Source organism: Ascidiella aspersa, chromosome 3 (genome assembly GCF_963924565.1).
Source record: "Ascidiella aspersa chromosome 3, kaAscAspe10.2, whole genome shotgun sequence".
Classification (NCBI taxonomy): domain Eukaryota; kingdom Metazoa; phylum Chordata; class Ascidiacea; order Phlebobranchia; family Ascidiidae; genus Ascidiella; species Ascidiella aspersa.
The window spans coordinates 13,012,272-13,039,991 of record NC_139449.1 but is presented as its reverse complement, the minus strand read 5'-3'; the positions used below and the strand labels follow the sequence as shown (position 1 = coordinate 13,039,991).

General features: G+C 36.3%; 1 protein-coding gene across 2 annotated transcripts; it reads left to right on the top strand.

Annotated features, from left to right (window-relative positions):
• Positions 1-2,650: 2,650 nt before the first annotated feature.
• Positions 2,651-24,863, top strand: LOC146160269 (tyrosine-protein phosphatase non-receptor type 23-like). 2 transcript variants are annotated; one of them, XM_083383994.1, is made up of 28 exons: positions 2,651-2,752; positions 4,840-4,990; positions 6,131-6,339; positions 6,590-6,666; positions 6,736-6,917; positions 7,627-7,707; positions 7,835-7,969; positions 8,253-8,428; positions 8,504-8,698; positions 8,761-8,826; positions 9,043-9,188; positions 9,935-10,026; positions 10,732-10,818; positions 10,952-11,078; positions 11,154-11,314; positions 11,981-12,132; positions 12,840-13,019; positions 13,154-13,359; positions 14,511-16,819; positions 17,300-17,478; positions 18,260-18,462; positions 18,700-18,806; positions 19,799-19,980; positions 20,198-20,302; positions 20,793-20,931; positions 21,504-21,617; positions 21,861-21,977; positions 23,719-24,863. In XM_083383994.1, exons 2-28 carry the CDS (start codon positions 4,850-4,852, stop codon positions 24,265-24,267), a joined length of 6,417 nt encoding a protein of 2,138 aa, XP_083240120.1. In that variant the 5' UTR covers positions 2,651-2,752; positions 4,840-4,849; the 3' UTR covers positions 24,268-24,863. The 2 variants fall into 2 exon arrangements, with proteins under 2 accessions (XP_083240120.1, XP_083240119.1); XM_083383993.1 differs by having other exon boundaries at positions 10,952-11,314.
• The last annotated feature ends 2,857 nt before the right edge of the window (positions 24,864-27,720 follow it).

Genomic DNA, 27,720 nt, shown 5'->3' with positions numbered 1-27,720 from the left:
CGGACCGGTGGACCTTTAAAAATCAAAGCCAACCCAAAATGTAATTACGACAAAAGTACGGTATTCACTTAAAAAACACAAAAGTATGCACTTAAAAGCAAAGAAACGTCAATTGAATGAGCAATTTGCTGCTGTCTTTTTAATATCATACGTGTTATACGTGGTTCTATTGAAGTTTTTCACATATAACTGGTCTTAAAAGTTTAAGACTTGAAAGTGTTGTAGCTTACATTTAAACACTTGCAGGATGGTAACGAACGATAAAGTCCAAAGTAGATCATCAATTCTATTTTACGTCACAATGCTGCAAATTACGAAATTGGCGAAGTTTTAAATTTGATGGACAAGCTTTCAACATCTTGAATTTTGTAATTCAGATATAAAATTGTAATATATTTGCCGGACCGGCAGGAAAGTTGACGCGGACCGGCACCGGTCCGCGAACCGGCGGTTGAGAACCACTGTTTTAGAGCATTGGTTCTCGATTTTTTTCATATTCCTCCCTTACAAGCCCAAACACTGTCAATTCCTTCCCAGCAAAAACCACGAATTATTTACATGTTTTATTTATTACTTTGATGTACCCTGCTGACAGAAAATCGAACCTACAGGGAAAAGAGTCGACAAAATTAAAAAAAATTGTTAAACTGCAATAGACAAATCTGCGCCAGAAGCCAAGACTTACAAAATTTGGATATGTCCTAATCTCATGAAAGTTGAGTTCGTTTGAACATATGATGTAGGTATTAATTTTATACCTGTTATGCTATAATGTCTGCATTGGTGTATATTTCTTTAAAGACTGCTACTGTGACGAAACAATCGACTTAGAATATGGGCCTAATAGACTTTTAACAATTTTAATTATTACATTTAAATAGGCTTTTATTACATATAACCAGTTGAATAACATCTTTATCCTTTTTTCATCGCCAATTTCTCCCTGTAACAAATTTCTTCCTCAAATTTAAACATTTCTTCCGAAGGAGAGAACCACTGTTTTAGAGGTTGGGAAACGGCCATTATACTAATTTTCGTTCATATTTTTAACAGAGAATACTGTTGATTGAAGCGCATAAAAACATTTACAAATATTATGCTAAGTTTGACAAACTTTCGTTTGAATGAGTGTCACAGTGCAGAGGGCGACTATTGTATTTAAAGACGTCCACAAAACGCGTGGATTACAAGAAAGGTGAAAAAAATTAGCGCGAAACGCGAAAACAAATTCCATTTCAATCTTTGAACAGGCTAAAAAGGAATTATGAAATTTTTATAGTAAGGCAAAATAAATTCCGCTGTTGTGGGATTTCTTGGTGGCAGCTATTTTTCTCAAAAGCCCGTATGAGTTTTTTTGGACATTTGGTCCTACCACAAAAAATTCTGTATCATCTATTTCTGCATTTTTAAGTTACGTCACAACTAGGCTAATTGGTTTTGAGTTCATAGGTGTGTGGGACATCAAACAACCCTTGCAGCTATTGTGTTTGCTACCGTTTACTAGGATCCTGTTTTCCATTTTCATTTTATTATCTGTGTAGATGTAGTTGATAATGAGTACTCATTTAATAGTCGTTTGTGCCTCGATGTACCAAACTTACAACTACAATGTAGATACTGCATTCAAATTGAATTGTTCATCTTCTGCTTCATACTTGACTGGTTTGGTTCAACAGCAGAACAACTTGTAATTTGATCCTGATAACTGGACAAGACTTTATTCGATACTGATCTTCATAACTACGAATTGAATATCCCCTATCTGGTTCAGTCACAAAAGCACTCGAGTTTGCTGTCTGAGTAAAAAAAGCGTGATTGAACACGCTATTTATAGACGAGAATCAGTTGACAAAATTTCTGTGAACAAAAAAGGATTACGTCATTAATTCTTACAATATCTAACAAAAGGTCACGTGACAAGGGCGGTTCCTCAAAACCTTCTTTACACTTATTCCTGACATAAAACATACAATATTTACGTCAAAATACGATTGCAAAATCATTTCTCGACTCGCACAAACAACAACAATATATAACTCACGAGTTGTGGAAACATAAACTTTGCTAAAACTTTGGACAGCGCTTTAAAAACACATGTTATTTCTATGAAACGGATGTAACGTTACGGTACTTCAAAACTGATCTGACGCATAAAATTGGTGTCAACAATGTTTCGTTTGCACATTGGATGCAAAAATAACGCAAACATTGGAATGCGGGTGTAATAAATCTAGGCAACGGAATTTTACCGAAAACTTTCCGTTACGACCCAGCGATTAAAACAAAAATTCTCTGTAGCAAAACAACAATTAACGAAGTGGTTGCTATATCTGTTTATTCGCTTTCTCTGCTGCCCCTGGGTTACCCCAGGTTGGGGACTGCTGAGTTATATGTTTTATGGTATATTTAACAGGGTAAGGTTTGCGCAATTAGCCAGGAAAAATAACAATTAGGTGGTACAAATCATTAAGGTCGGCAGAGGAAAATATTTAAGTATTTTATGTCCTAAAAAAAAGATGGCTCACTGCGTTCTGAACCTTTCCTTTTAAAAGTCTCCACCAGTAATTTGTTCTGTTTGGTCATAGAATAGGCATATATTCAGATGTTTGTGTTTTCCCGTAGTATTTTTTTCGCAGACCATTTGCTGTAACTTATCTCACGTGATGCTGCCTGTTTATTTACGTAAAAGAAAACATATATAAACGAACTCAAAAAATCGATTGGATAATTCAAAAGCAGTTGTACTTACAAGGTACGTTGTAAATTTTTTGTTTGACACGATATTATTTAAAAATATAACTGTCCCCTCGTAAAATGCAAAGTTTTCCATCTGTATACAGAGTGTGGCCAGCAAACTTAAGACTTTCACAATTCACACATCGTAAACTAAATGTATGAAAATGACAAAATTAAGCTGCGCTTAGATTCAACAAGTGTGTTTTTTTAACTATTTGGTCGTTTTATAACAATTAAGAGAGGTGAAGGCGCTCGTCTAGAATCCTACCACAACGAACATTATTTTGGTTAGGGTGCCGGTTAGCGTTTGGGTTTGGGTGAGTCCAGTAATAGTGTTAAACAATATTACTTGACCTACCCACACCCAAACACTAACCGACACCCTAACCCACATATTATGCATTGCTTAATAATCATTTCAACGTTGTGGTAGGATTCTAGACCAGCGCCGAGGTGAACTTTAAGTCAGTTTAAATTGCTTAATTCCATAAGCTTTGAACGGGTATAACACTAATTTACGGAATGATGAATTGTCGGAACGCTCACTGTATTATTATTAAATAAAATAACACTTGACCCACCTTCACCCAAACGCTAACCCCCCACCCTAACTCAAATATTGTGCGTTGGTTTAATAATTGTTTTAACGGGGTAACACTTAAATTAGTAAGCGTTCCGACACCACCGTTCATCATTCCGTAAATTAGTATTACCCCTTTGAACTAAATCTGCTGGATAATTTGATTATAGCAATGCATGTGCAACCGTTTGATTACCTTTGTTATATGTTTCTTTTTTAACATACAATTTTTGGCGCTCTTTCACTATTGTACGTAAAAATTAATAAAAAAAAAATTTTCTTCAAATGCCGCATACCACAACGCATATTGTTTGGGTTAGGGTGCGGGTTAGCGTTTGGTTGAGGGTGGCTCAAGTTATTATTAATAATAAACATAATATTACTTGACCCACCCTCACCCAAACGCTAACCCGCGCCCTAACCCAAACAATATGCATTGTGGTATGCGGTATTATTATTATTTTTTTTTGCAGAACTTTTCACGTACAATAGTGAAAGAGTGCCCAATTTTTACTTTCACTGCTCTAATACCCTTTACAAGCAAGTGAGCTTCAATGGGAAATTTAAACTACCTGGATTTATATTTAATGTTTCCTACTTAAGGTCAAGGAAATTTTGCCGCTGGTCTAGAATCCGAACACATTTTTTTAACATTAACGAAACGAGTTGTCAAAGTTGAAATTGCAAGAAAGGCATTAAATATGCAAGAATAAATATAATAAGAATACTTGGCCCACCCAAACGCTAACTTTCAACTTAACCCAAATATTGTAAGCAATATTTACCCCCGGACAAAACTTTGGTAGGATTTTAGACCAGTGCAGAAATTTCTAACATATCAAATTCAATGCAATATTCAACCCATCTATATATTGCTTTTAAAATTGTATTATGAAGTCGCAATAAGTCTAATTCTAAGTTATTATTCCATCGTTTGAACCTAACCTGATGAATTAATTGATTACAGCAATCCATGTGGAACCATCCCATTACCTTTGTGTTATGTTTGATTTTAACATATAAGTTTTTACTTGAAAAAAGTCATTTATTTATATTTTACCAATCGGGGCCATACATTATTAAGAATATTCAAAGGGTTCGATATGCAAATAATTTGAACCAGTTCCACTGCTCTTATACCATTCACAAGCCAATAAGCTATAGAAATAAAACTACCTGGATTTTAAATAATATTTCCCACTTAGGGTCAAGGAGATTTTCAATATATCACATTCAATACAACATCCAAATTGTATTATGAACTTTCAATAAATAAGAATAGATTATTTTAACAAATCAACTAAATATTAGGATTCACAAAGTTTAGAAATTTATGAACAACTTAGCAATTTTATAATTGCGAAAAATCAGTTTTACTAACATATATAACTTTACAAACATTTATATTAGATTCAAAATTCAATTTGTTTTGGTGCAATTAACATTGCAAATAAGACCACAAAAAATAGTGCATGAATAGTGAAAATATTATTGAATAATAAAATGCAGTTTGTTTTATCAAGATCTCCAAATATGGAGGGTGTTCCCCGATTACCTATGTTAAAGGTAGAAATGAAGGACAATCATGATTATTCTAATATGGATTGGATGGATGCTTCGGCTGAAAGTATGAGAGAAGAATTACAGGAACAAATCACAGAACAAATTAGAAAGGTGTGCACTATGTTCATTCAATATTATATATATTTAATATATATAAATAAGAACATTTGATATAACAAAATTATTAATAGAATTGCTTAAAGTAAAATGAATTGTGAAATGCTGATCATGCTCTCAGCTCTTGGTCATATATCAGTGGACACTGGTCATGTTCAAATTGTGCATAGTGATATCAAATTAGGCAATACAGAGTAATAAATGCTACAACCACTGTCCTTATTCAGCCTGTTTAACAAAAAATCTTTTCACCTTTAAACCAGTTGTGTTATGTTTGTGTCTCTGTTAAGTAAATCTATTCAGCCCAAAGGCGCTATGCATACTTTGGCATGTTACACTATGTGCCTCAACACCTCAGCAAACATTTTGTACTTAATTGATTACAAATGCTGTTGTTTCTAACAATATTCAAATCTCTGTTTTTTGCTCAATGCATCACATATTATTTTGAATTAAAAAATTCCTGCCAATTTAAACAAATAATTTTTGTGCTTCGTACATTTAAACTGGTTTTGAGCTGTATGTTTGCACACAACTTAGCTCAAAAGCTGCTTACTTATATAACAGTGTCAGAGTAAGAAAGCAGATTTGTGCACCCGCATGTTGTACTTTTCACTACATCTATGCATTTGTAATGTAACAAAAAGTTGTGCGCTGTCATCGCAGCTCCCACTATTTTTCTTGTTAATTGCCTAGTTTATTGCTAAATGTGGCAAGGTTTATACATTCGTTAAGCAAACAAAGCATTTAACTTTTGGGACAAAACCAAAATAACGAAGAATTCGGGCTAAAAATGCTTGTCACCAGAGGGCAGGAAAGATTGGCAAGATTCTGCCAGCCTGTTTATGGTCATAGGCTTTATAGAGTTTACAGAATGCTGTGTTGCTTGTCCTTTTTAATAAACATTCATTAAGAAATATAATAAATTCTTTACGTTAGAAAATCAAACAAAGTGTTTTGTATGACAACTAAATGCTCCAAAAATATCCCATGTTTTTTTGAAATTTTAAGCATATAAAATAAGTTCATATAAAAACAATTGTTGGAGAAGAGAGGTACACTCAATTGATATTTATAATATTATTAAATATGTCTATTCTTATATATTGGCAATAACCTTTGTTGTGTTTTTAGCACATATCTGAAAATTACTCTGATGACCCCCAAAAATATGATGATTGCATCAACAAATTCCTAGAACTACAAACATCTGCTTACAAAGTTATTGGAAATCCAGATTTTGAAGGAAGTAACACTCTCAAAAAGTATTATGGTCAATTGCATTACATGCAAAGTCGTTTCAAGTTTACAGGAGAAAATTCACTTAACTGTCCATTTGTTTGGTAAATTTTTAGGATTTAAATTGAAATTTTGTTTGTTTTGTTTGTCTTTCCTTAGCGAACTGAGTGAAGTTTTCTACTTCACAAATTGACTAGAAATCTTACTCTTGATAAAAATTTTTGTCAACCAAAAATTATTTAAAGTCATTAAGTCATTTAATGTATGTATATCTATATAAAATCAAGTTAAAAAATAAGATAAAATTACTAAGGCACTGCATATATGTAATTAACAAACCTAATATTGTTTTAGGTTGGATGCTTTCACTGGAGCCTATTCTCAGCATAACACATTTGTATTTGAACAAGCATCCATCATTTTTAATTTAGGTATTGATTTTTGATATATGCTTCCACTTGTTTTAAAATTATTTACATGATTTTTATGGAATATTTTAGGTGCGTGCCATTCCTTTCTTGGGGCTGTGGATAATAGAACTTCAGAAGAAGGAACCAAAGTTTCATGTGTTCATTTCCAATGTGCTGCTGGCTTCTTTCAGTTTTTAGCTGACCGATTAGATACAACCCTCTCACCTGATACCAGTCAATTCATGCTGAAGCTGTTTATTAACACAATGCTAGTGAGTTGTTCAGTGATTTTTCTAAATTGACTTGGAATTATTTTTGTTGTTGTAGTAGAGACAAATATTTTTGCGTTCTTAATAGAAGAAAGAACTGACAAAAGGCGTTACAAACAAAAAATGTTATATAAGTAGAACTATTGAATCTAATTTCACACTAGGAGTATTCAATGTACATTAAAACACATGAAATCTGCTTTGTTAGGTTATAAACAAATGTATATATTTTAGTTTATTTTCTGTGTCAACTTTTTCTTCCCTTCATGCTTTAATTTTAGTTTTTCATAGTTTTTACCCTAATCTGATTTTATTGCTTTTTTGATGGCCCCTTTTTAAATCCAATGTTTTTAATTTAGTAAAAAAAAGTGAATTTATATAACGTGTTTCTCAACCAATGCACAATAAACAAATTTCGGGTTGTGATTCGATTTGGTTGGGTCACTAACTGCAATTGTTTTTTATGGTTGGATTTATATAAGATCTCTCAATACCTAAGAAAATTGCTCTAACAAGACAAATATATGGCTCTAAATTCAAACTTATCTAAGCTAATGTGTTTTTTTGTTTGCTCACAAAAAGATCACTGAAGTGAATTGGATCTCCAACTTTGTTTCTTATACTTATGCTTAGTATTTTGGTTGGCATGAAAACAGCTGAGAAACCCTGGTATAATACAATCACACTAAGCATTTGCTTTATGTCTCACCAGGGACAAGGACAAGAATGTTTTTTGGAAAAATCAATGCAGGACAATAGAAAAGACAGTATTGTCGCAAAAATAAGCCAAGAGGTAACAAACAAAGAATCGTTTTTTCTGTGTGATAAAAACCATTGCTGGTAAACCGTTCTATGAATATTTTGCCCAATATGAGTATAAATGTAAACTTTTAATTTTTAATTTTGTGACGTTCCTGTAGGTTGTTGATTACTACAAACAAGTAAATATCAGTCTAAACAACGCTGAGGCTAAATCATGCATGGGAGATTCAGCCAACAAATATTGGAGTAAATTAATCTCTTTAAAAATTTCTTACTATTCTGCAATTACTAAGGTTAGTCACTAGTTAGGTGTTACTGTAAATAAAGTTAACCACCCAGTAAAACACAGTATCTACCATTGTTGTAAGAAATAAATAATTTTTTAAGAAAATAATATATGTATTTTTAAGTGACTTGATCAGTTCTTTAACAGTAAAATATCTTCAAGGGGAGGACGCTAAAAACAAAAAATAAATATTTAAAATTAAAGATAGGATATTATGAAACCTTAATGGGTTAGTATGTAATATACTGCTTGAAATGTTAAACATCTTGTTTCAATCTTTTTATATTCAGTTTTACATGGGAAGCAGTAGCTGGGAACAAGAGAAGTATGGTGAGGGTGTTGCATTTTTAGCATCTGCTTTAGATTGCTATCAAGAAGCTGTGAAAGCTTGTAAGAGCTTAAAAAGTGATACTAGAAATCAAGTAGAAGATGCCCTTAAATACATTGCAGATGTTATTGGGGGAAAGTGAGTACTTAAATTTTAAATTAAAATTTTTTATTATTTTTCGATTATTACCTATTTGTTTCTGGTTTTGTTCAGGTACAATAGTGTGAAGAAAGATAATGAATTTGTTTATCATGACAAAGTGCCAGATAAGGCAACCTTACCTGAAGTCAAAGGTGCATCTCTAGTTAAAGCATTACCATTTGACCCATCCAATTCAGCTGTAACAGGTCCCGACATTTTTAGCAAACTTGTTCCGATGGAAGCTCATTTAGCAGCATCTTCTTACAGGTAATTTGTTTCTTATATAACTCATCAAATCTAAATCACATTTCATTTATTTATGTTTGCAGTGAAGAAAAGGCACAGTTACTGCGCACCGTATTGGCCGATGTTGAAGAAAAAGAAATCGTTTTGCAGTATGTTTTGTTTTTAGTCTTTGTATGTAAAGTTTGTATAATTAACTGCTTTTTGGTGTACCATGGCTAATCATTTACTTAAATTCTCATTAACTCTTAAAGTAATGTGCCAATCATATGAATTTATAATGTATTTTTCTTGAAATATATTTTTGTAAGATATATTTAAAATAGAATACTCTGATCACTGTAATCAGTGGGAATTTTGTACCTTAGGCAATTCAAGCAAGCAATTGAGCTTGATCCAGATAAACTGATACAAGTAGAAGAAGAAGACAGACTTGATTCAATTTTGGTTGAGAACTGTGCCTCTCTAAGTGTTGACCAAACTCCAATAAAAGAATTAACCAAAGCCATGAAAGGTAGCATTGTAGCACCACTTGAAATTAAAAAAAAATATAAAATTTTACCATAATATTAATTTTTTTAGTAACTTTTTTACGGCCATATGAAATTTTACCATAATTACAATTCTTTTGAACAGTTAATACAAAAATGTCCAATACCATATTTATGAGGATTAGTGCTTGACTGCTTTGTCATGTAGTTTTCTTTACTCCTAAACATATTTTAAATTGACTTTAAATTAACATTTTGATTTTTATTATTCATAATAAAAAATTATATACAACATACAATTATACATAGATATATTTTATATATATATATAAAAAATTGTTATTATATTTACGGGGTGTGTTTTTGTGCATTTTCAGAAAATATTCTAATTAATAAGTTTATTGACATGTTAGTTTATTATAATTTTTGGGCCACTGATTTATAATACTAATATTCATACAAGGGAAAATTCCGCAAAATTATTACTTTTAGTAAGATTGCCGTTTTTTCTTATTGTTAAATACATGCTGTAGAAGTTTTGTTATGCGTTGCTGTGCCAATCTTTGAGTTAGTCACCAACATGTTTTTTGCCAATTCTAATGTATATTTGATAGCACTAAACTAGCTTCATTTAAAAAAAGGAACACTGTAAAGTTTATAATTAAAAACAAAACAAAATTTGTTTCTTAGTTTTATGACTGCCCCACCCCTTCTCGAAAAAAAATTTGATCAATATCTTGGACCTTATGTTAAGCTTTATATAATGCAGAACTTTCAGACCGCTTCATGGATATTGATTCGATGCTACATGACACGAGGGACTTAATAGAAGAGGAAGAATCACAAAGTCAAAAAATTAAGGTGTTTGATTATTAAAGAAAAACCTAAGAAAAATAACTTAAAATAAGTAAAACCGGCAGCTTATTCAGACTGTCATTTTATAAACAACGCAACATATTGCATTATCAATTACATGTAATTTGTAGAGTGTTTCTTGCACTGAGAAAGTTTATTGATTTTTAATACAGATTTTTTGTTTTTGTTGAGCATCAAGCCTAGTTAATGTAACATAATAAGTGTTTAGTAAATATAGATAGATACGAAATGTTATTTGGATTCTCTTCTCAATGAATTAAATGTTGACTATATTTCCTGTATATAAAAAAATTGATATTGGTTTGCAAAAACTTTTAAAATCAGGTATCTGTATTGTTCCGAAAAATGGATGATGGTTGATCTATTACTTTTTATAAAGCATTTGTTTTTAGAGACACATTATAGGCAATTTTAAATGGTCAAAAAATCCTAAAAACATACTTATTGTTATCATTTTTAAATCTCTGTTATCAATCGTTTTTATTGTGTGTCACAAAATAATGTGGTTTCATGCCAAGGAAGTTGGCGAGAGGACTATTATATTAGTGCTATAGTTTACTCAATAGGGAGACTGCCATATTGTGGTCATTTAACACTTAAAGGTGGTATACCACACATGTTCATGTTCATGCAGTGCAAATTCCATAAAATAACGCAAACCATTTTTCATTTATTTTGGTATTTTTTCAGGATATATGCGGCAAAACAATTGAATCACCTGAACAAGTTGAAGATATCAAAACTGAATTAGAAATGTGCCAAGAAGTACACTCAAAGGTGGTCATTACTAATGCCAGTTTTGTATATTCTTTATGTAAATGTATTCAATCAAGATAAACTATTAAATTCAATATACAGTAATTCTTGTAATGTGATTTAATTAAATACTTGTTGTTAACAACTACTTTAGGCAGGAACAATGAATGAAAGCTTGCACATAGCAATGAAGATTCACATCTCAAACCTTAAAATAGTGTCCGAGGGCTTGGATGCCGTGAAGAAGCACTGTGAAATAAAAAAGACTATGAGCCTATTAAGTGAGCATTGGACAAGTTACATTTTATTGTGTTTTGCTGTTTGGTATTTCAAAAATCTGCAATGTTTGTTTTTAGATGACAACGACTATGAAGACATTTCTTTGGTAAAAAAATTGTGCAGTAAAGTTAAAGAAATGGAAGATCAGCGTCAGTCTCTTGTTAATCAGCTTCGATCTCAACTTGAAGAAGATGACGTAACCTCGGCTTTAATGACCAAACATGGAATGGAGGCTGAGGTAATTCATTTAGAAAAGCAATATTAATTTACTATTTTTTCATAAAGATTTCCCATAAATTAATGTTTTTTCTCTCCCTGTCCAAAATTGTTTTTGGACTTTGTGTGGACCAGTGTAGGCAAAAATTTTTTAAAATTATGTCATAAATTGACGTCAAAACACAAATAGACTTCATATATTTGCTGATTTCGGTCCAAAAAAGTGAAAAGTATGTTTGGTGCAAACCATTTTATTTTTAATTAATCTGTTTTCTTTGAAAAATTGGTTACGTTTTCTCTGAAAAATTGATTTAATTAAGCCTTCATGGACCCCTTAAAACTAGTTCACGGACCCCTAGGGGTCCATTGACCCCATTTTAGGAACCCCTGCTCTAAATAGACTTATGTTTCCGGTTTCTGTCATACAGGCCGACTAACTAATAAGGTGTATATTGCACTTAACAATTATAAAAGGCTTTGTCTTTTGGAATGATGCCAATTAGTCTCCTGCATAATGTTTTAAAACTGCAACCCAAACATGGGTTTATCACACCTTTCCCTTTGATATTTTCTAACATAGTTGCTTTGTCTCAACTCCTAATCATTAATTTTTCATAGGATTTCCTGTTTGAACAAGCACTTTCAATTGCTATTAACACTCAATTACATTTGAATATACTGTGTTTAGGAGCTTTTCAAAGATGAATTAAAAAAACATGATTCTATGGTTGAGTATATTCGTCTTAATTTGGAAGCACAAGAAAAAATTCTGAATGGGGTCACTGAAGTCAATGTACGTTACAACAAAATACGCAAAGTTATTGATGAGCATAAACAAAAGTAAGATATTGAGTTGTTTTTATTCAAAAAAAAATGAAGATATTCTTGCGAAAGGGTTAATTAAAGACCGGAGTTGGGTAAACTGCGGCTCTCTGACAATTTTTGTGAATCTTTTAGCTGAATAATACATACTGTAGTGGCTTAATTGTCAGAGAAAAAGTATCTCGTGTGTAAATTATGATTTATTTAACAAGGTATTTCATTGAAACAAAAGTTGTTGTATTTTTGTTGCTTTAAAAAACGAAACCAGAACGTTGCTTGCTCTTGCTACAAGTACAGCGCAGTGTGTTAAAACTCCACATCTATTTTTTTAAATACTGTTATGTTGTGTCCCCACAGCAGCAGCATGCTTCCGGACTCTGACACGGTTGCACGAAAATTCATCAAACTTTTATGATATGCGACTCCTTAAACTACTGAATTGCGCCAAACGGCTCGCGTGCTAAAATCTTGCTTTTGTATCCTGTGTGACAGCTTTGATGGCAATGCAATAAATGTTCTAGTTGTTTTAACTACATTATATTTTTGTAAATATCGTCAATTTGATAAAAAAAAACACCCAAGTTCAACAAAAAAACACGAAGATTTTAGTTTAAGTAGTTGTCATTATCGTCAATAAAAGGAAAATGAGATTCGTCAACATTTAATCAGTCCAAGCTTAAGGGCCTATTAAACTAAGTCCTGAATCCACCTTGTTGATGTTTCAGAGTAAACCTCAAGACCCAGCAGCTCCTAATATCTTGCACTGAATACAAGGAAGCCGTGCGTCGATGCAAGGATGGCACCGACTTCTTCAAAGAGCTACTCGGCAAAGTTAGCGAGGCAAATGAAAAAATGAACAAGATTCATGACAAAAACACAAAGCTCAGAAAGAAGTTGCTTGAAAAGTAATTTCTCTGCCGCTAAGCCAGCCATTTTCTTTATAGGCTTTAAAATCATTCTATATTTACTTAAATATATGTTTAAACCTTAAGCATTATTTTAAAGAACTAAAATCCTTTGCTGTGATTTACAATTCCAGGTTTGAAGCGAATAAAGCCCCTCCTCGCCCAGTGGCTCCCAAACCGAAACCTACCCAGGCAGGAGCAGCAGTGCCCCAGATACCAGCCATACCAGGTGTGGGGCTCTCAGCCGCAGAACTGAGCGAGCTCTCGGCCGGAATGGACGATGACTTTAACGACCCCGCATTTTTACGATACCTGCAAATGACTGGAGGCCTTCCTGGAGGTTATAACTATTCTTTGTTGTTTATTTAAACAACGACAACTTGTGTTTGCTATGCACGGAAAAGCAATAACACTTTAAAAGGCTTTTTGGTTGCCGTAAACGTGAATTTATACTGTCTGTCGTCTGGCTCAAACGTACCAATGTTAGCATCAGATCTCTATGGGCATTAGGGAAGCACCAAACTTTTTACCGTTAGCTTATTAATTTAGTTTGTTTACTATAACACAAATATCGTGACAAATTGTAGGAAAATGTTAGCAGTAATAGAGATCCGATGCAAAAAGCTAACTTTGGGCGTAAACTATCGCGTGGACCGGCCGTCAAGTATAGTGTATCTTTGTGGCACAACTAATTTGTTTTGCCTGGTCTCGTTAAAAAAATGCTAAACCAAAAAACTATCCTCTATAGCAGGGGTTCTTAAACTGGGGTCCCTGGACCCCTTGGGGGTCCGTAAATTAGTTTTAGGGCGTACATGAAGGCCTAATTCAAATATTAGTGTAAATTTAAAAAGTAATCATTTTTTTAAAGAAAGCAGTTTAATGAAAAACAAAACGGTTTTGCATTGACTGTATTTAGATTCCGTTTGACTTTTACATTTTTTAGACAGAAATCAACAGATTTATAAAGTTCATTTGTATTGTGACGTCAATTTATGACTTCATTTTTTGAAAATTTTTGCCTATCGTAGTCCACGCGACGTCAAAAAAAATTTTAGGGGTCCGCGGTAAAAAAATTAAGAACCCCTGCGATTGCGATCGACCGGTCGACCGTCGCATTTCACCTGGCCGATCGCGTCGAATATGTGTTACGTCATTACGGTAGCTGTCGCACACAAGCGGAACATTAATTGTCCAATTCTTATCTGGACAAGCCTAATAAAGCGTTCTTCGTTACAAATTAACCTCCATCGCTGGCTTGGAATGCAATTAACGCTCAAATCTTGTGATTTTTTTTACCGGACCAGGGAGTCTCTTAAAAATATTTCAGTCGATCGCAATCAAACTTAATTTGGCTACACCTCTGTTGCATAAGAATCTGGTAGACAAAACGAGGAAACCGGTTACTAGTAAAAATTGGAATTAGTTACTGGTTAGTATGCAAGCAAGTTACATTGTGGTTTCTAACGGTTAATAAATTTATTTGTTATTCAGGTGGACCATTGCCGTCTGTTCCCAAGGTTCCGAACCCGACCCCTGCGACCGAGGCAAGACCGCAGCCCAGGATTCCCACTCTTCCGCCAACGGCAAGATCAGTACATCAGGTTATTCCCGTGAGCCAACCTCACCCGACAAGTAACCCAACCGATATGAATCCAAGAAATTTTGCCACCCCTTCTCCACAAAGTTCCTATCAGATGCCGCCATTGTCCAATGCTCAGGCGCACCCACAGCCATACATGGGACCAAGTCAGAGAAACGTGCCTCCTGACGGGGATTATACAAGCAACCCACCTGCCGCTTTATCACCGGCATATTCAGACCCGGGAGTTAATATGACCGACCCACCTCGCGCGAGGTATGCCCCAAGTCAACAGCAGCTTCCACAGCGCCAACCGACGAGTCACCCTAATATGAATTACACATCCCTTAGTGGCGCACCTAAAACCGCACCCTCGCATCAACCGCATGTTGAATACACTGCAGCAGGCCAGCAGCAATATGGACAAGTGCAAACTAACCAAGTTCCCGCCTATTCGTTACAACAGCAGCAACAACCCCATCCTAGTTCATTTGTAGTTCAACCACCGACCCACGTACAACAAGGCACTAATATTGCTTCTGACTCGCGCACAAACCAGCAACACCAGCCTGTTTATTCGCATCACAGGCACCAACATGTGCCGGCCAACTACGCTCAAGTTCCGCACAACAACCAACCGCAACCTTCGATGTCGCCCCAAGTGCAGCAGAACTACGCTCCTCTTCCTCCAACTTCACAATATGCACAGCAAACATCCGGAAACATTACCACAGCACCGCATCAGGTATCAAACTACAATATTGCAGCTAACAACAACCCACAGAACTTGTACCAGCAGAACCAGCAGCAACACCAGCAACACCAGCTGCCACACCAGCAGAACCAGCAGCACCAACACCAGAACCCGCTGCATCAGCAGCAGAACCAGCTGCACCAGCACCAACCCCAGAACCAGCAACACCAGCAACAGAACCAGCTGCACCAACAGCAACACCAGCAGCGAGCCTCACAGTTTGTCCAAACGCCAAAACTTCCACAACAAGCGGCAGTTTCATTACAGTCTGCCTTTCACCAGCCTAATCTTCCTCAAACCCAATCGACATTCACCGGCCAACCAATAGCTCAGGATCCTCGGAAGAATGTTCAAGCTAGTAATATTGCTTATCAGGCAGAACATCTTGCATCCAATCAAAATGCAAAAGTGTATCAGCCTTTACCCAGTCAAACACAGATAAGTCGGACACAACTACAATTTCCACAGCAAGCACAATTGCACCAGCAGCAACAACAGCAATTGCCCATACAACAAATGCAACAGAATCAACCTCGACCACTATTGTCCCAACCGCAAATACAACAACAGCAGCAAAAACAATTTCACCCACAAATACACCAACAACAGCAGCAACAACAACAATTTCGCCCACAAATACAACAACAACAGCAGCAGCAACAACAACAATTTCGTCCACAAATACCACCACAGCACGTGAACCACCCGCAACAACAACCGCGGCAACAGATCCTACAGCCACAACACCGTCAATTGCAACAACCGCAAGGTCAACAGCCACAGATGCAAGTCTTGCCCAATCAAACACAACACCCGGTCGGCTCATCTAATTCATACAACAATCCGCAGCATGCTGAAACGAGAAACGCTCCTTTACCTGACGCTCGCCCCACATACCAAAACAACGTTCCTAAGCAAAATCCACCCCAGGGAAATATTCCCGTTCCGAGATTTTCAAATCCGACCGCTGCATCTGCTCAACCCCAGCGGCAGATGCTGTCTCCGACACACGTTGAACCTCCATATCAAACGCAACAAAGTGCTACAATCAGCCAGTCCCTTGTTTACCAACAAACATCGCAAGCTCTATTGCCATCTTCGCGACCGCACCAACCGCAACAGGCAGTCCACCAACCACAGCAACATCCTACTGCTGCCCACCAACAACCGCATCACAACGTTAAACCCCCACATACACCTTCGACAAACCAAGCCACCGAAGCACAACTTCCTCAAACCCTTCTTCAACCCACTCGTGCTATTGCGCCTCAAACTAACCAGCGAGAAAGCGGAAGTTCAAAGGTCCCAGGAGCGTCGGTGCCAATTCGACCGAGCGCTGACCTTGCTGGATTGACTTACACGCCAGCTGAGACGCTTCGACCCACCAGAGCCAGCACTTCCGCCGACGAGTTATTGTCAGCAAGTCCCGACAACAATATTGGCGAAGAAGTGCCCGCACCCAAGTTGGTAGGTTTTAAACTTGCTCTTTACCCGTGGGCCGTGACCATAGACGCCCAACGTGGCTGTGCCGAGCGTTTTTAGACACCCTAGAGTTATGTGGCATAGTTTTAGTTAACCAAAAGTGTTTAAAAGTTTCTTGAATTACCATATGCCCAGGGACATATAATCCCAGCTTGTTTTTAAATTAAACTTTTTTTCTATGTAGTGTTACGTTTTGCCCATTCCAATGAAAAATTTTGGCGTAAAAGGCTGTTAACTAGGAGCGCACTTTTTTATCTAATTAATAAGCAATTTTGCGCTGACCATAGAAAATAAGGCCTTGGAATTTTGAATGTTCGGCGCCTATGCTCGTGACATTTAGTTTTTTTGTTTAGGATTAGGCAAAATTGTGTGTGTTATTTAAACGATTGTGTATACAAGTAAAAAATCTCAATAATACTTATTAGAATTAATTAGCTTTTTTCCTTTAAATTCTATTTTAAATAGATGCTTGTCCCGGAGATAGTGGACTCCCAAGAAGATGCGATGGTAGTGCGCCGATATGACGGCATTCCGTACAAAAGCGAGGCCGATCTGATGCAGTTTAAATCCGACACCGAAGCGTTTCACCAGAAGGTTTCCTCTTTACTGATCAAGGTTCCGGGAGCGCTCTGCCAACTAGACAAGTAATTTCCTTAGTTATATATTATTGATTTTTTTTCGATCTTACAGAACAGTTCGTTTGTTAACATAACTATTTTAACTTTTATATTATTTAATACTATATTAAATCTCCTTTCTTTCAATCAGAACTGTGTTAAATTTTTTGTTAACTCGATACGTTTGATTACATATTTGTATGATGCAGGCCATTTTGAGATTTAAGTTTGACTGTTCTTCGCAACCGTATACAAATATTCGCTTGCTGAATTATGACTTTTAATCAAATATCCTAACTCGCTTACTTCCTGCTTGCACATCCCTATGTCGTATTGCGCAGTATTTCGGGTGGATAAAACTATTTGTGCTGTACTGTATACTACAGTACGATCATGATCAATCACACACTATCTAACTTTTAAAGAGTGGATCAACATTGCAAGAAACTGTTTAGCAAAACCAAAAAGGTCGAGTAAATCGACATCATATCGGTAAAGACGTTTCGATGCGCACTTGTATCATCTTCAACTAAAACTAAATTTACTCGACCTTTTTGGCTTTCACTTACATTATCAAGCTAAATTCCATTGTTAACTTATGTTTAGCAAAACGTGAGGCGAATTTCGCCGAAGAAATATTTTTTTGGAAAAAAAGTCAATACTTTTTTTCAGTAGAAAGAGAGTGGCCCAAATAATAGAAAAGAATGAATCTTTTATCTATTATTTGGGCCACTCTCTTTCTACTGAAGATAATCAACAGATCCGTGTTTAGTGTTCCTAAAAGTCAATACCTTATGTAAAAATGCAGAGATTGGAAACAGCTATCGGAGTTACAGGAGAAGCATGCACGATCGCTGTCCACTGCTGTGGGCCGCTGTTCGTCCTACAAGAACCGCTTTCAGGATATTTTGCCGTTCGATCAAACCCGCGTCGTCCTTGGTGAATCGAAAGACGATTACATCAACGCCAGTCTCGTCGATGGCATTTCGCCCTATTGTCCGCGTTTTATCGGTACGGAACGAATGTAGTCGTAATGTGGGCCCATACCAAACTTAAACCGAATCGTGAGCACTAGAAATAACTTTCTCAAGTAAGCACCAACATTCTTCCGAGATCATAGCAATATCTAACTTTGACAGGAAAATATACCACCCACATAATTGTATTTTTACTATGATATTTAAGCCAGCCATTTGTTATTTGTGACAATTCTTACATTACTTTAGAGTTTCTTTTTGATATTTTTAGCTACGCAGTCGCCCCTACCGTCTTCTATTTCCGACTTTTGGACCATGATTCATGAGCAGCAAGTGACCATCATAGTAATGCTTGTCAGCAAGAATGTCGACACAAAGGTAGGGGATATTTTTTTAGTATGCCTTTCATAGTGCACGCAAAGCATAGTGCCGCGTTTGGGATGCAGTTTTCAGGGTTTTTTTGTATCGCCAAAATAACAGTGTAATGGTTGTTGTGCCCCCATGATGCTAGGTATTGCTTGTTATTATCGTAGCATTTTTCAATGTGTTAAACCGCAGTTTAATAATTAAGTATAGGTTGTTTTGTATCATGTAATATAGTTCGTTTTATTTGTTCTTTGTAACTACAGGTTTTATATTTATATTGTAATCGAACAAAAGATCAACGAATATATACCATTTAAAGCAGATGTTTCTTGTGTGGTATAAATACACAAAAAACATAAAACGTCATAAAACATCAGGTTGTTGCATAAACTTAACCTTTTGCCATATTTTAAGTGCAATGCAACACGAGTTCAGTCAGTTCTATAAGATTTTTTTTAATTTTAGCTTTACGTTACTACAAATGTGTTCTGTTAATCAGTCAGTCAAATTATATGCTGTCAAAAATTTAAACTTATACTATTACTTGATAAATACAATTACGCTGTGGCGTAACCTCGCTGAATATGGTTGCCTAAAGTTGGGGAACCCTGTAGCAGAATTTGCGTGTTTTACTATGGAACTTTACTTATGCAACTTTTAGTCTGTAAGAATATCATCACCTGGCATTCCACGCTGCCGCTCGCCCAAAAAGATTTGATTGACACTTAATGGTTAGGCGAAGGTTATCGGCAAGTAATAATTTGTCGCCTGAAAAAAATGCCGACGCCGCACTACATGGCTACATTTAAAACCAGCTCAATAAATGTGTCGCCACAGCGACAGGCCTACATTCATATACAATTAGGCGAAACCTTCTGCGCTAAATAAAGAAACTAAAGGGTTGCAATTACCCGATTTAGTCGGTAAAATTGGAATTGTATTCGAGGGATCCGATATTTTACATTTTAACAGTCGCTGCAAACTATGGTTGCATTTGTGTGCAGAAATGTGCCAAATACTGGCCTGAAGACCGCAACGTATCGCAACGACATGGTCCAATATCTGTGACTTTTACCACCAGCCGATTCCATGACACCTACATTGAACGCACCTTCACTTTGAAGCACAACAAGAGCAGTCTTCCACGATCTCTCACACAACTACAATACACCGCCTGGCCGGAGCAGTAAGACAATTAGGCATTTTTAAGTATATTCACCAAAACGTTTAAACTTTAAAAGTACATTAAGAATGTGAAACAGGATCGAACATAATTATCAAACAAAAGATCCATTATTTTTTAATTTTTTTTACACACGATACTTTTTTATAATCTATCTATTTAAAAAACCTTGTAGTATAGTCGTTCAAACAAACGCTTTAGCATTTCTTGTTTTGTGCAGCGGATTACCGGCGTCAACCCGTGACCTGCTATCATTCATGCGTGTCGTGGGCAGCTTTCACACCCAGCAGAGAAACCTGCAGTGGCCTGTCGTCGTACACTGCGAGTAAGTACTGATTGAGCTGTTTAAAGAACGTGAACATTTTAACCACATGAAGTTTTAACAATTTTTGTAGTGCGATCATGTAACCTGCATATTAGAAATATTTTTCTTATGCTGCGGCTTATTTGCATGCAATAGGTGCAATGTTATCCTTTCCCACTTCTACCGAGCGCTTAACATGCTGACAGTTAAACCTAACAGATCAGGACTTAAAGAACGTGAACATTTTAACCACATAACTTGACTTTCAACAATTGTCGTGGTGTGATCATGTAACCTTCCTGTTAGAAATCATTTTCTTTAGTTGCTTATATGCATGCAATAGGTGCAATGTTATTTTTGCCCACTTCTACCGGGCGCTTAACATGCTGACAGTTGAACCTAACTGTTGTTTTTTCAACGGGGCGTGTGTTCTTATCGCCATTAAACCTTAAATGGTCTGGTCCCGTGTCTGACTGTAACGCTTTTAAAGACCTAATGACCCTTTACGTAGGGATGGAGTGAGCCACAGTGGAACTTTCTGTACTTCGATCGCTTGCGTGCAAGAGCTGGATGCAGACCAGGGAATCCCCGATATCCTCGCGGTTGTCGAAACAATTAGAAAACGACGGAAATTCATGCTGCAGGAGAAGGTGGGCGACATACTTTGTAACTTTCCATAGCTTCTATTATTGGTAATATTTTACTTCAATTTATCGTTTTAACCTTTTTGAAACAGGATACAATGGTAAAAACACATTAAGTGCCGCAACCCTTTAAATGGCAGTTATTTTTGTAGTAAGCTGCATCGAATATTAGGCAAACTGTTTACTTACTGAGAAAATTAGGCTTTTTGACTTTCGAGGCAAGGCAGACCAATCGCGACCAAATCTTTCGTCCTAAATTAACGCCGCACATTCGTGAATTATTGATTGGCGTCGTGCACGACTCACGCGCACTCATTATCCCTTTCAGGGAAACACCCACTCGTCATTATAACATCAATATTAAGTCTGCCACAGACAGACGGTTAGAAAAGAATAACGATAAATGATCACTCAATTATTTTCTTTGTTAAATGTATTCATATTTTCCATAACATGCAAAAATGATCTTACTTTTAGTTGTATATAAACTATGGTATGTAACTCTAACCTTTTTGAACATGGAAAGCATTTCGTTACTTTGATGTAACACGGCATTAATGTGTCGTTTTTTTACTTAGGCTCAGCTGAAGTTTGTCCACGACCTGGTGCTCAAGCATGCTATCGATTTACTGAAAGAACGAGGTGTGGAAATTGAGGTTAAAAGCACTCAATCAAACACGCCACAGCAGCAGGTCACAAATTCGATTGCTCATGTGTCATATGTTTTCTTGTTTAGGTTTCATTTATTACTGTTATTATTGCATGTTTTTTTGCTTTACTGCTATTAATTTGACGACACCCTACCTTACGATTTAAGGGAAATCGTTGAGGCATTTCAGTTTTCTTTCGACGAAAAAGCGCTAGAATGTTTTGCGATCTATTGCTTCTTGCTCGCGCCTATTTAAAAGGTGTTTTGACGCAAATTGCATCCACAGGTGTCCGTCTCGCCCAATCACAGACGCGATGGTGCCAACTTTGATGTGTTTGGATCCGGTAAACTTTCCACTATACGTGCGAACGTTGACAAAATGACAATTCGGCCGAACGACAAGGTATGTACGACTGCCATTAGTAGGCGCTTACTGCAACACATACACAGTAAACGCAGGGAACATGTTGATTGGATTGCCCATAAAAAATATTCGTAATTTAAATTGAACAGCTTGAACAGCAAAAAGTTACGCTTTTTAATCCACATAAATTAAAATTGCCATCTACCACCGTTGACCTTACCGCCATACGGCGAAAGCTATCCTTTTAGTAATCAGACGTTATTATTTTTTAGGTGAAGTAAATAAAAGTGTAAACTTCTTTTTTTAACTTGTCCTAGAAGCAGAAAACATTAAGTGAATTATAAAGGCATTAAGGGTCACATATCTGCAACGAATGCCCACAGAACGAATTTGACTGTTTTAAATTAGGAACTACAACAGAGGTTTCAATCTGTGCGTCGCGATGCCCCGGTGCGCGGTATTAAGTTTTCAAGGGCGTCGGACAATTATTCCGTTTTAAATCTCAATGGCAGTAATAAATTTTATGTATTGTATTCCCTGACGAGTGCATTTTAACCTATGACTGCAAATTGTACCAGTTGATAAGGGCTGGGTCAGTTAGTTATGTCGGTGCCTATAACCTATGTTATTGGCAAATATTTACTTGGTTTGTCGTAAGATCAATAAACTTTTAAAAAAACGACGCCCTTGTAAAAAAAGAACTACTGGTCTACGGCAAGTTGGTTAATTTAAAACTTTCAAATTTAGGATTACATCCAACAACGATTTAACTGTATTACACTTCATTAGAACAACATACGGTATACGCGTAAACCACAACGACCTGGTTCGTCGCATTAGGTTCAGCTCGAACTTCACTTTTTCTTTCAAATAGTTGTATCTCTGATTTGAACAAATGCATTGAACAATATTTACTGGCTATTTTTTCGGATTTACAATTATCCCATTTCTTATTTCTAAAATATGCTGTAAGTCCTCGTTATTTTTTATATCTTGTTTTTAGCCAAACTGTTTGCTTAACAACTTTATAAAATAACCAACGTTTTTTTTCTTTGACATTTTTACATTTTTTATAGTTCTTTGTCTTTTAAAAAATATTAATTTTAATTTTCTAGATCAAAATTTTTCATTTTTTAGCTCTAAAAAGAATCGCACTTGTAATAGTACATCAATTTGTCATATTTTAGATTTGGTTTTCTGTCGGCTCTTCCAAACATTCGTAACAATCAATTTCTTAAGATTCTCTGTCGCATCTTAGCTATATAAAAAAATGCTGTGAAAACAACTTATCGGCCCCTTTTTTCATTTACCGAAAGATGAAAATTACAATATGACAACAACTCAAATAGTAATTTATGTTTGCTTACTCTACAGGAAGAACCGGGTGAGACCAATTAGGTCGATTAAACGTGCTTTGTAAAATCTGTATGTCCTGTTTTTGTCTTACTTTGCGTTGTGTTTTTTTTCTTTTTGCGTAGCTTTATGTTTTACTTGTTGCTAGTTTGGAATGCTATTTGATGTAGTGTTTTTCGTTGTGTGCTCAGCACACTTTTTGCAGTATTCATAAGGTTTGCAAGTTTATAGTTAGATTATTGCCGTATTCTACGTTATAAAATCAACCAAAATTCCGTCGCCCGTCGCTCTACCAACTACCAACTAAGCAGTGTTAGAGATGTGCTGACGCATGTGCATTTGGCTACTAATGCATGACGCGGCAAAAGTGTTTTGACTTGAGCGTTACATATCCCCCCATCTAACAATCGCTTCTGATTTTGCGCAGATTCCTGCAGCGACTCCGAACACTTCTAAAATCACAGAGTCCGCGCTTGCCCCGAGTCCAGGACCTGCTGCTCCACATTCCCCTGCTGTCTTGGTCGACATTACTACTCTCATAGGAAGCAACGTTAGCGATCTCGTGCAGGGAACTATTGTGGGCGTCGACGGCAGCAAGCAGACTCACTCAGCGCCCGTAGCCATCTCAGTGCGACCGGATTTAGTGAGTAGCTGCAACGATAACGCTGACGAAGTGAAGCAAGTAGCTGCGGAACGCGGAAGCGTCCATCAAACCGACGTAGCGCCCACGCCAGCATTACCGCCACAACAGCAGGGTGGCCAGCAGATGCACCTTCAATCCGCTGAACAACCACCTTCCTTCCTTGACAAACTCACGCCCGAGTCTTTCACACTCGGCACAGAAGTTAAAGAAAAACAGCGAATTACAAAGGCTGATTTTCTTAAACCGCGAGGCTTGAGCTTGGGGGTTGGTCAGAACTCGGAACAAGGTGATCCATTCGGCGATCTTGACCCTTTATGGGGCCTTAAAAAGTAATCGTAACCTTTATTTACTTTATTTTTGCCACATATAAGTGCAATATTAAGCTTTTATTTGTTAATGTGCATATAATTATTGTCGAAGCATACGTCATAGTAATTTTCTTCGCCTGGTGTAACATTTACTTGTCGCTTGGAGAACATTTGTTTTTTTGTGTCACACAAAACCTTTATGTGCGTCGCTTACAACCCTACATTTCTAACCTGAGGGTTCATTTGATTGGCGTGAGTTTATGGCACGTTGTATAAAAACGGTGCAGTGATAATTTTTGTATTAAACATTAAAAATGTGTTGCGACAAAACCCATGTAAATGTCGTTCGAAAAGATTTTAAAGTGACATGCGAACACCATCAATTGGTGTATTTTTGTATATTCATATTTGTTAGCGTCGTATATAGGGTATCAATGAAATTGTTTTGCTACTACGTACTTTACCGGCTGCATTTCTTTTATCTGGAAGAACAAGCCCTTGGTATATCACATTTTTTGGATTCAACACCAGGACCGAGTTATTTATGTATGAGTATTAAATATTTTAAGACAACTTGCGTTTACACCAGTCATATATTTGGTGATATATTCGTTGTCCAATACAAAAATATATATAAAAAACTTGCAATAATATTCTTAGTTTGTTAATTAGCCAGATACCGAAAGGACCCACGTCCCACGAACAAAGTTGTAGATTTGAAAAACGTGACAGATGTTTAGTTGGCGTTCTTTCATTAACACAGTGTTTGCCAACCTCCGGGGTCGCAAGAGGTTTGTCTGGGGGTCGCATTGTGTTTTTTTTTTGATAAACGAATGATTAAAAACACAATATAAACCCAAAATGTATCAGTTCAAGGAGCAAAATGAACTCCCTAGTTTAATAAGTATGTAAACCAGTCGTGTTTATGCACCAGTCGTGTTTATGGCGTAATTCAATCAATGGCATAGCTCCAGTCTAATGATTTTATTTAATATAAATAGAAACTGTTATTCAATTGAGGACCCGTTTTACGACACTTAAAATGTATTATGTAACGACATTTATACTAAATTGAATTCTCCTGTAACAACGTTTTTCTCGGTCGACCAATTCAGTGAGAAAGGAGATAATATAATATAATACAAGTTTTTTTTGCAAATTTACCGTTTAGGCCTACAAAGGGCATAATTATTTTTTCTACTTGGTTAAATCCGGACATACTTGCCTAATTGAACAATTTGTCAAGAAAAAACATGTTTCCGAATTGTACATGACTGTAATATCGTTCATGTGTAACACACTAAAATTGGTGGGTTGCATAGGTATTCGAAAACTGAAAAGGGGATAAAGCGACTGCACTAATACAAGCAAACCTGAGTCAAAAATACCGATTTTGGTGTTGACTGCACCTCATTACTTTCTTAGAATAGAAAAAAACAAATTGCCTGTTCTATGTTTCTCTTAGGTCATTTTAAAAAGGTTTTAAATTCTCAAAGAAAAGCGACACTCAGGCGTTTCTATTCGACGGTTGTATTTGGTAATAGGTGATAGATTACATGACGTGCTGATAAATGTTTGAAATAATGTTCGCACCGGTGGTATGCTTTTTATTAATAAAATTGTCTCTTTATACGGGTTGCTGCTTTGGTGGTTCTGGCATGTTTTAGGCAGACATAAAAATAAATTTTCCAATTAAATTCTTAAGATTTTCGCATTGGGCTCGTATGTTAATAGTAAACTATACAACTATTTGCATTGAATGTAGGTTGCGGTTTTCGAATGTGGGTTAATACTCGCTTGATAAAGATTCGTTGGACAAACACAAATGTTTACTCAACAGATCGTGCAGTGTATCTTAGTTGCATTTTTATTCTAATAACTACATTGAATCGTATTGCTTTTTACACCACAGTCAGGAAAGCCAGGCTACCGCTGGCAAAAACGTATAAAGTCCCGAAAATGAGACACTTGGCTTCCACTTTCCACTTTATGCCGGAGCGCGCGTGTGTGTGCGCTAGAAGGAATTACTCACAGCGAATCGCAAGTCGTGGGCACACCCACCCACACGTGCTGGTAGCAGTGCGGAAACAATTCTGCCACCGTCTCTTGCTCTCCAACCATTACTCGATGTGTCTGAGGCGCGGCAAGTTTCGTTCCACAATTGATTTCTGCCTTCCCGTACTGGCTTAACAGGACTACCAGTTGTTGTTATTATGTTTCAGCTTTGCTTACAAGTTTAGCTGGAGTCAAGAACATCTGGCAAGTGTTTGTGTTGTGGCCTATTGCAGCATATATCTATTAGATTAGGTTACTGGTGTTCTTTATATGTTTAGTCCAATGCTGTTAAGCCTGGGATGAAATGTGTCACAGAAGTTACAGAGCCGACGCCTAATTATCACACTTATGTTTAAACTATTGTGTATTGCAAAAGAAATAGTTTTTTTTAGATATTTTGCTATAGTGATTGAAACAGATAAAGAGATTCACGAAAGCTAAGCAGTTAAAACAGTTTTACCTAAAATGTAAAAACGTAAATACACCACTAAACTTATTGACAAATTTCCACCTTGTATTTGCCCCCTGTATTTAGAAATCGTTTGGCATGTAGTAGTCAGTTATGCATTTCCTCATTATAATTTGTCATCATTAAAATCGGTGGGGTTTTGAGATGGTATTCTAGCCATTACGAATAGAATAATTCTAAAAATGCCTCGTTTAACAAACCTTTGGCGCGACATACGGCTGGTGGTTACTCTCTTGAGTTTTGTGGCTTGAATACATGGCATTTTTTTCGTTGTGATGTAGCAACTTCCGTGTCGGGTTCTTGCCAAATATGAAACCACAAATGAAGGGTTGCATGCCCAAACTGATGGCCGCCTATGTGCATGATTGACCCTGGAATTTTAAAGATGTCTCGGGCCAACAAGTATCCCTTCGTTCATTTCTCTAACCGATGCGCATATGAAGATGTGACCGAAATGTAAACTGAGCCAGCACTTATTATGCCTACGCAGAATTGTTGGAATGATCGTGCAAGCTCGTCGAAGGCAATTTAGGCATATTTACAAATGTCGTAAACGTAATACATGCGGTACGCTATACGTTTTTTTAAAGGCGGAAATGTTTATAAAATGAGAAAATCATGAAGTGTATGGGGGTGGGACGTTAGTTTTCGAGATCCTGCATAAAGCGTAAAAAATTGACGTAATTTTTGTCTGAACATGGTTTGCCGTTTTCCACACTTAACTCTAGTTGCTGTAAACAAGAAATCAGGTCAAATACATTCATATTTTAATTATACAATTGTTGCTTGTACGTGCTTCGAGTTGTTGTTTTGACTTCGAATGGTCGGTTGATTTATGGAGCATATCATAAATATGCCACGAACATCTAACACCATGTTCGCAAACATAATCGACAACCAAAACTGTCCGACTGGATCCGATTGACTAACGAAAGTAAGCTCATGCGAATGAGT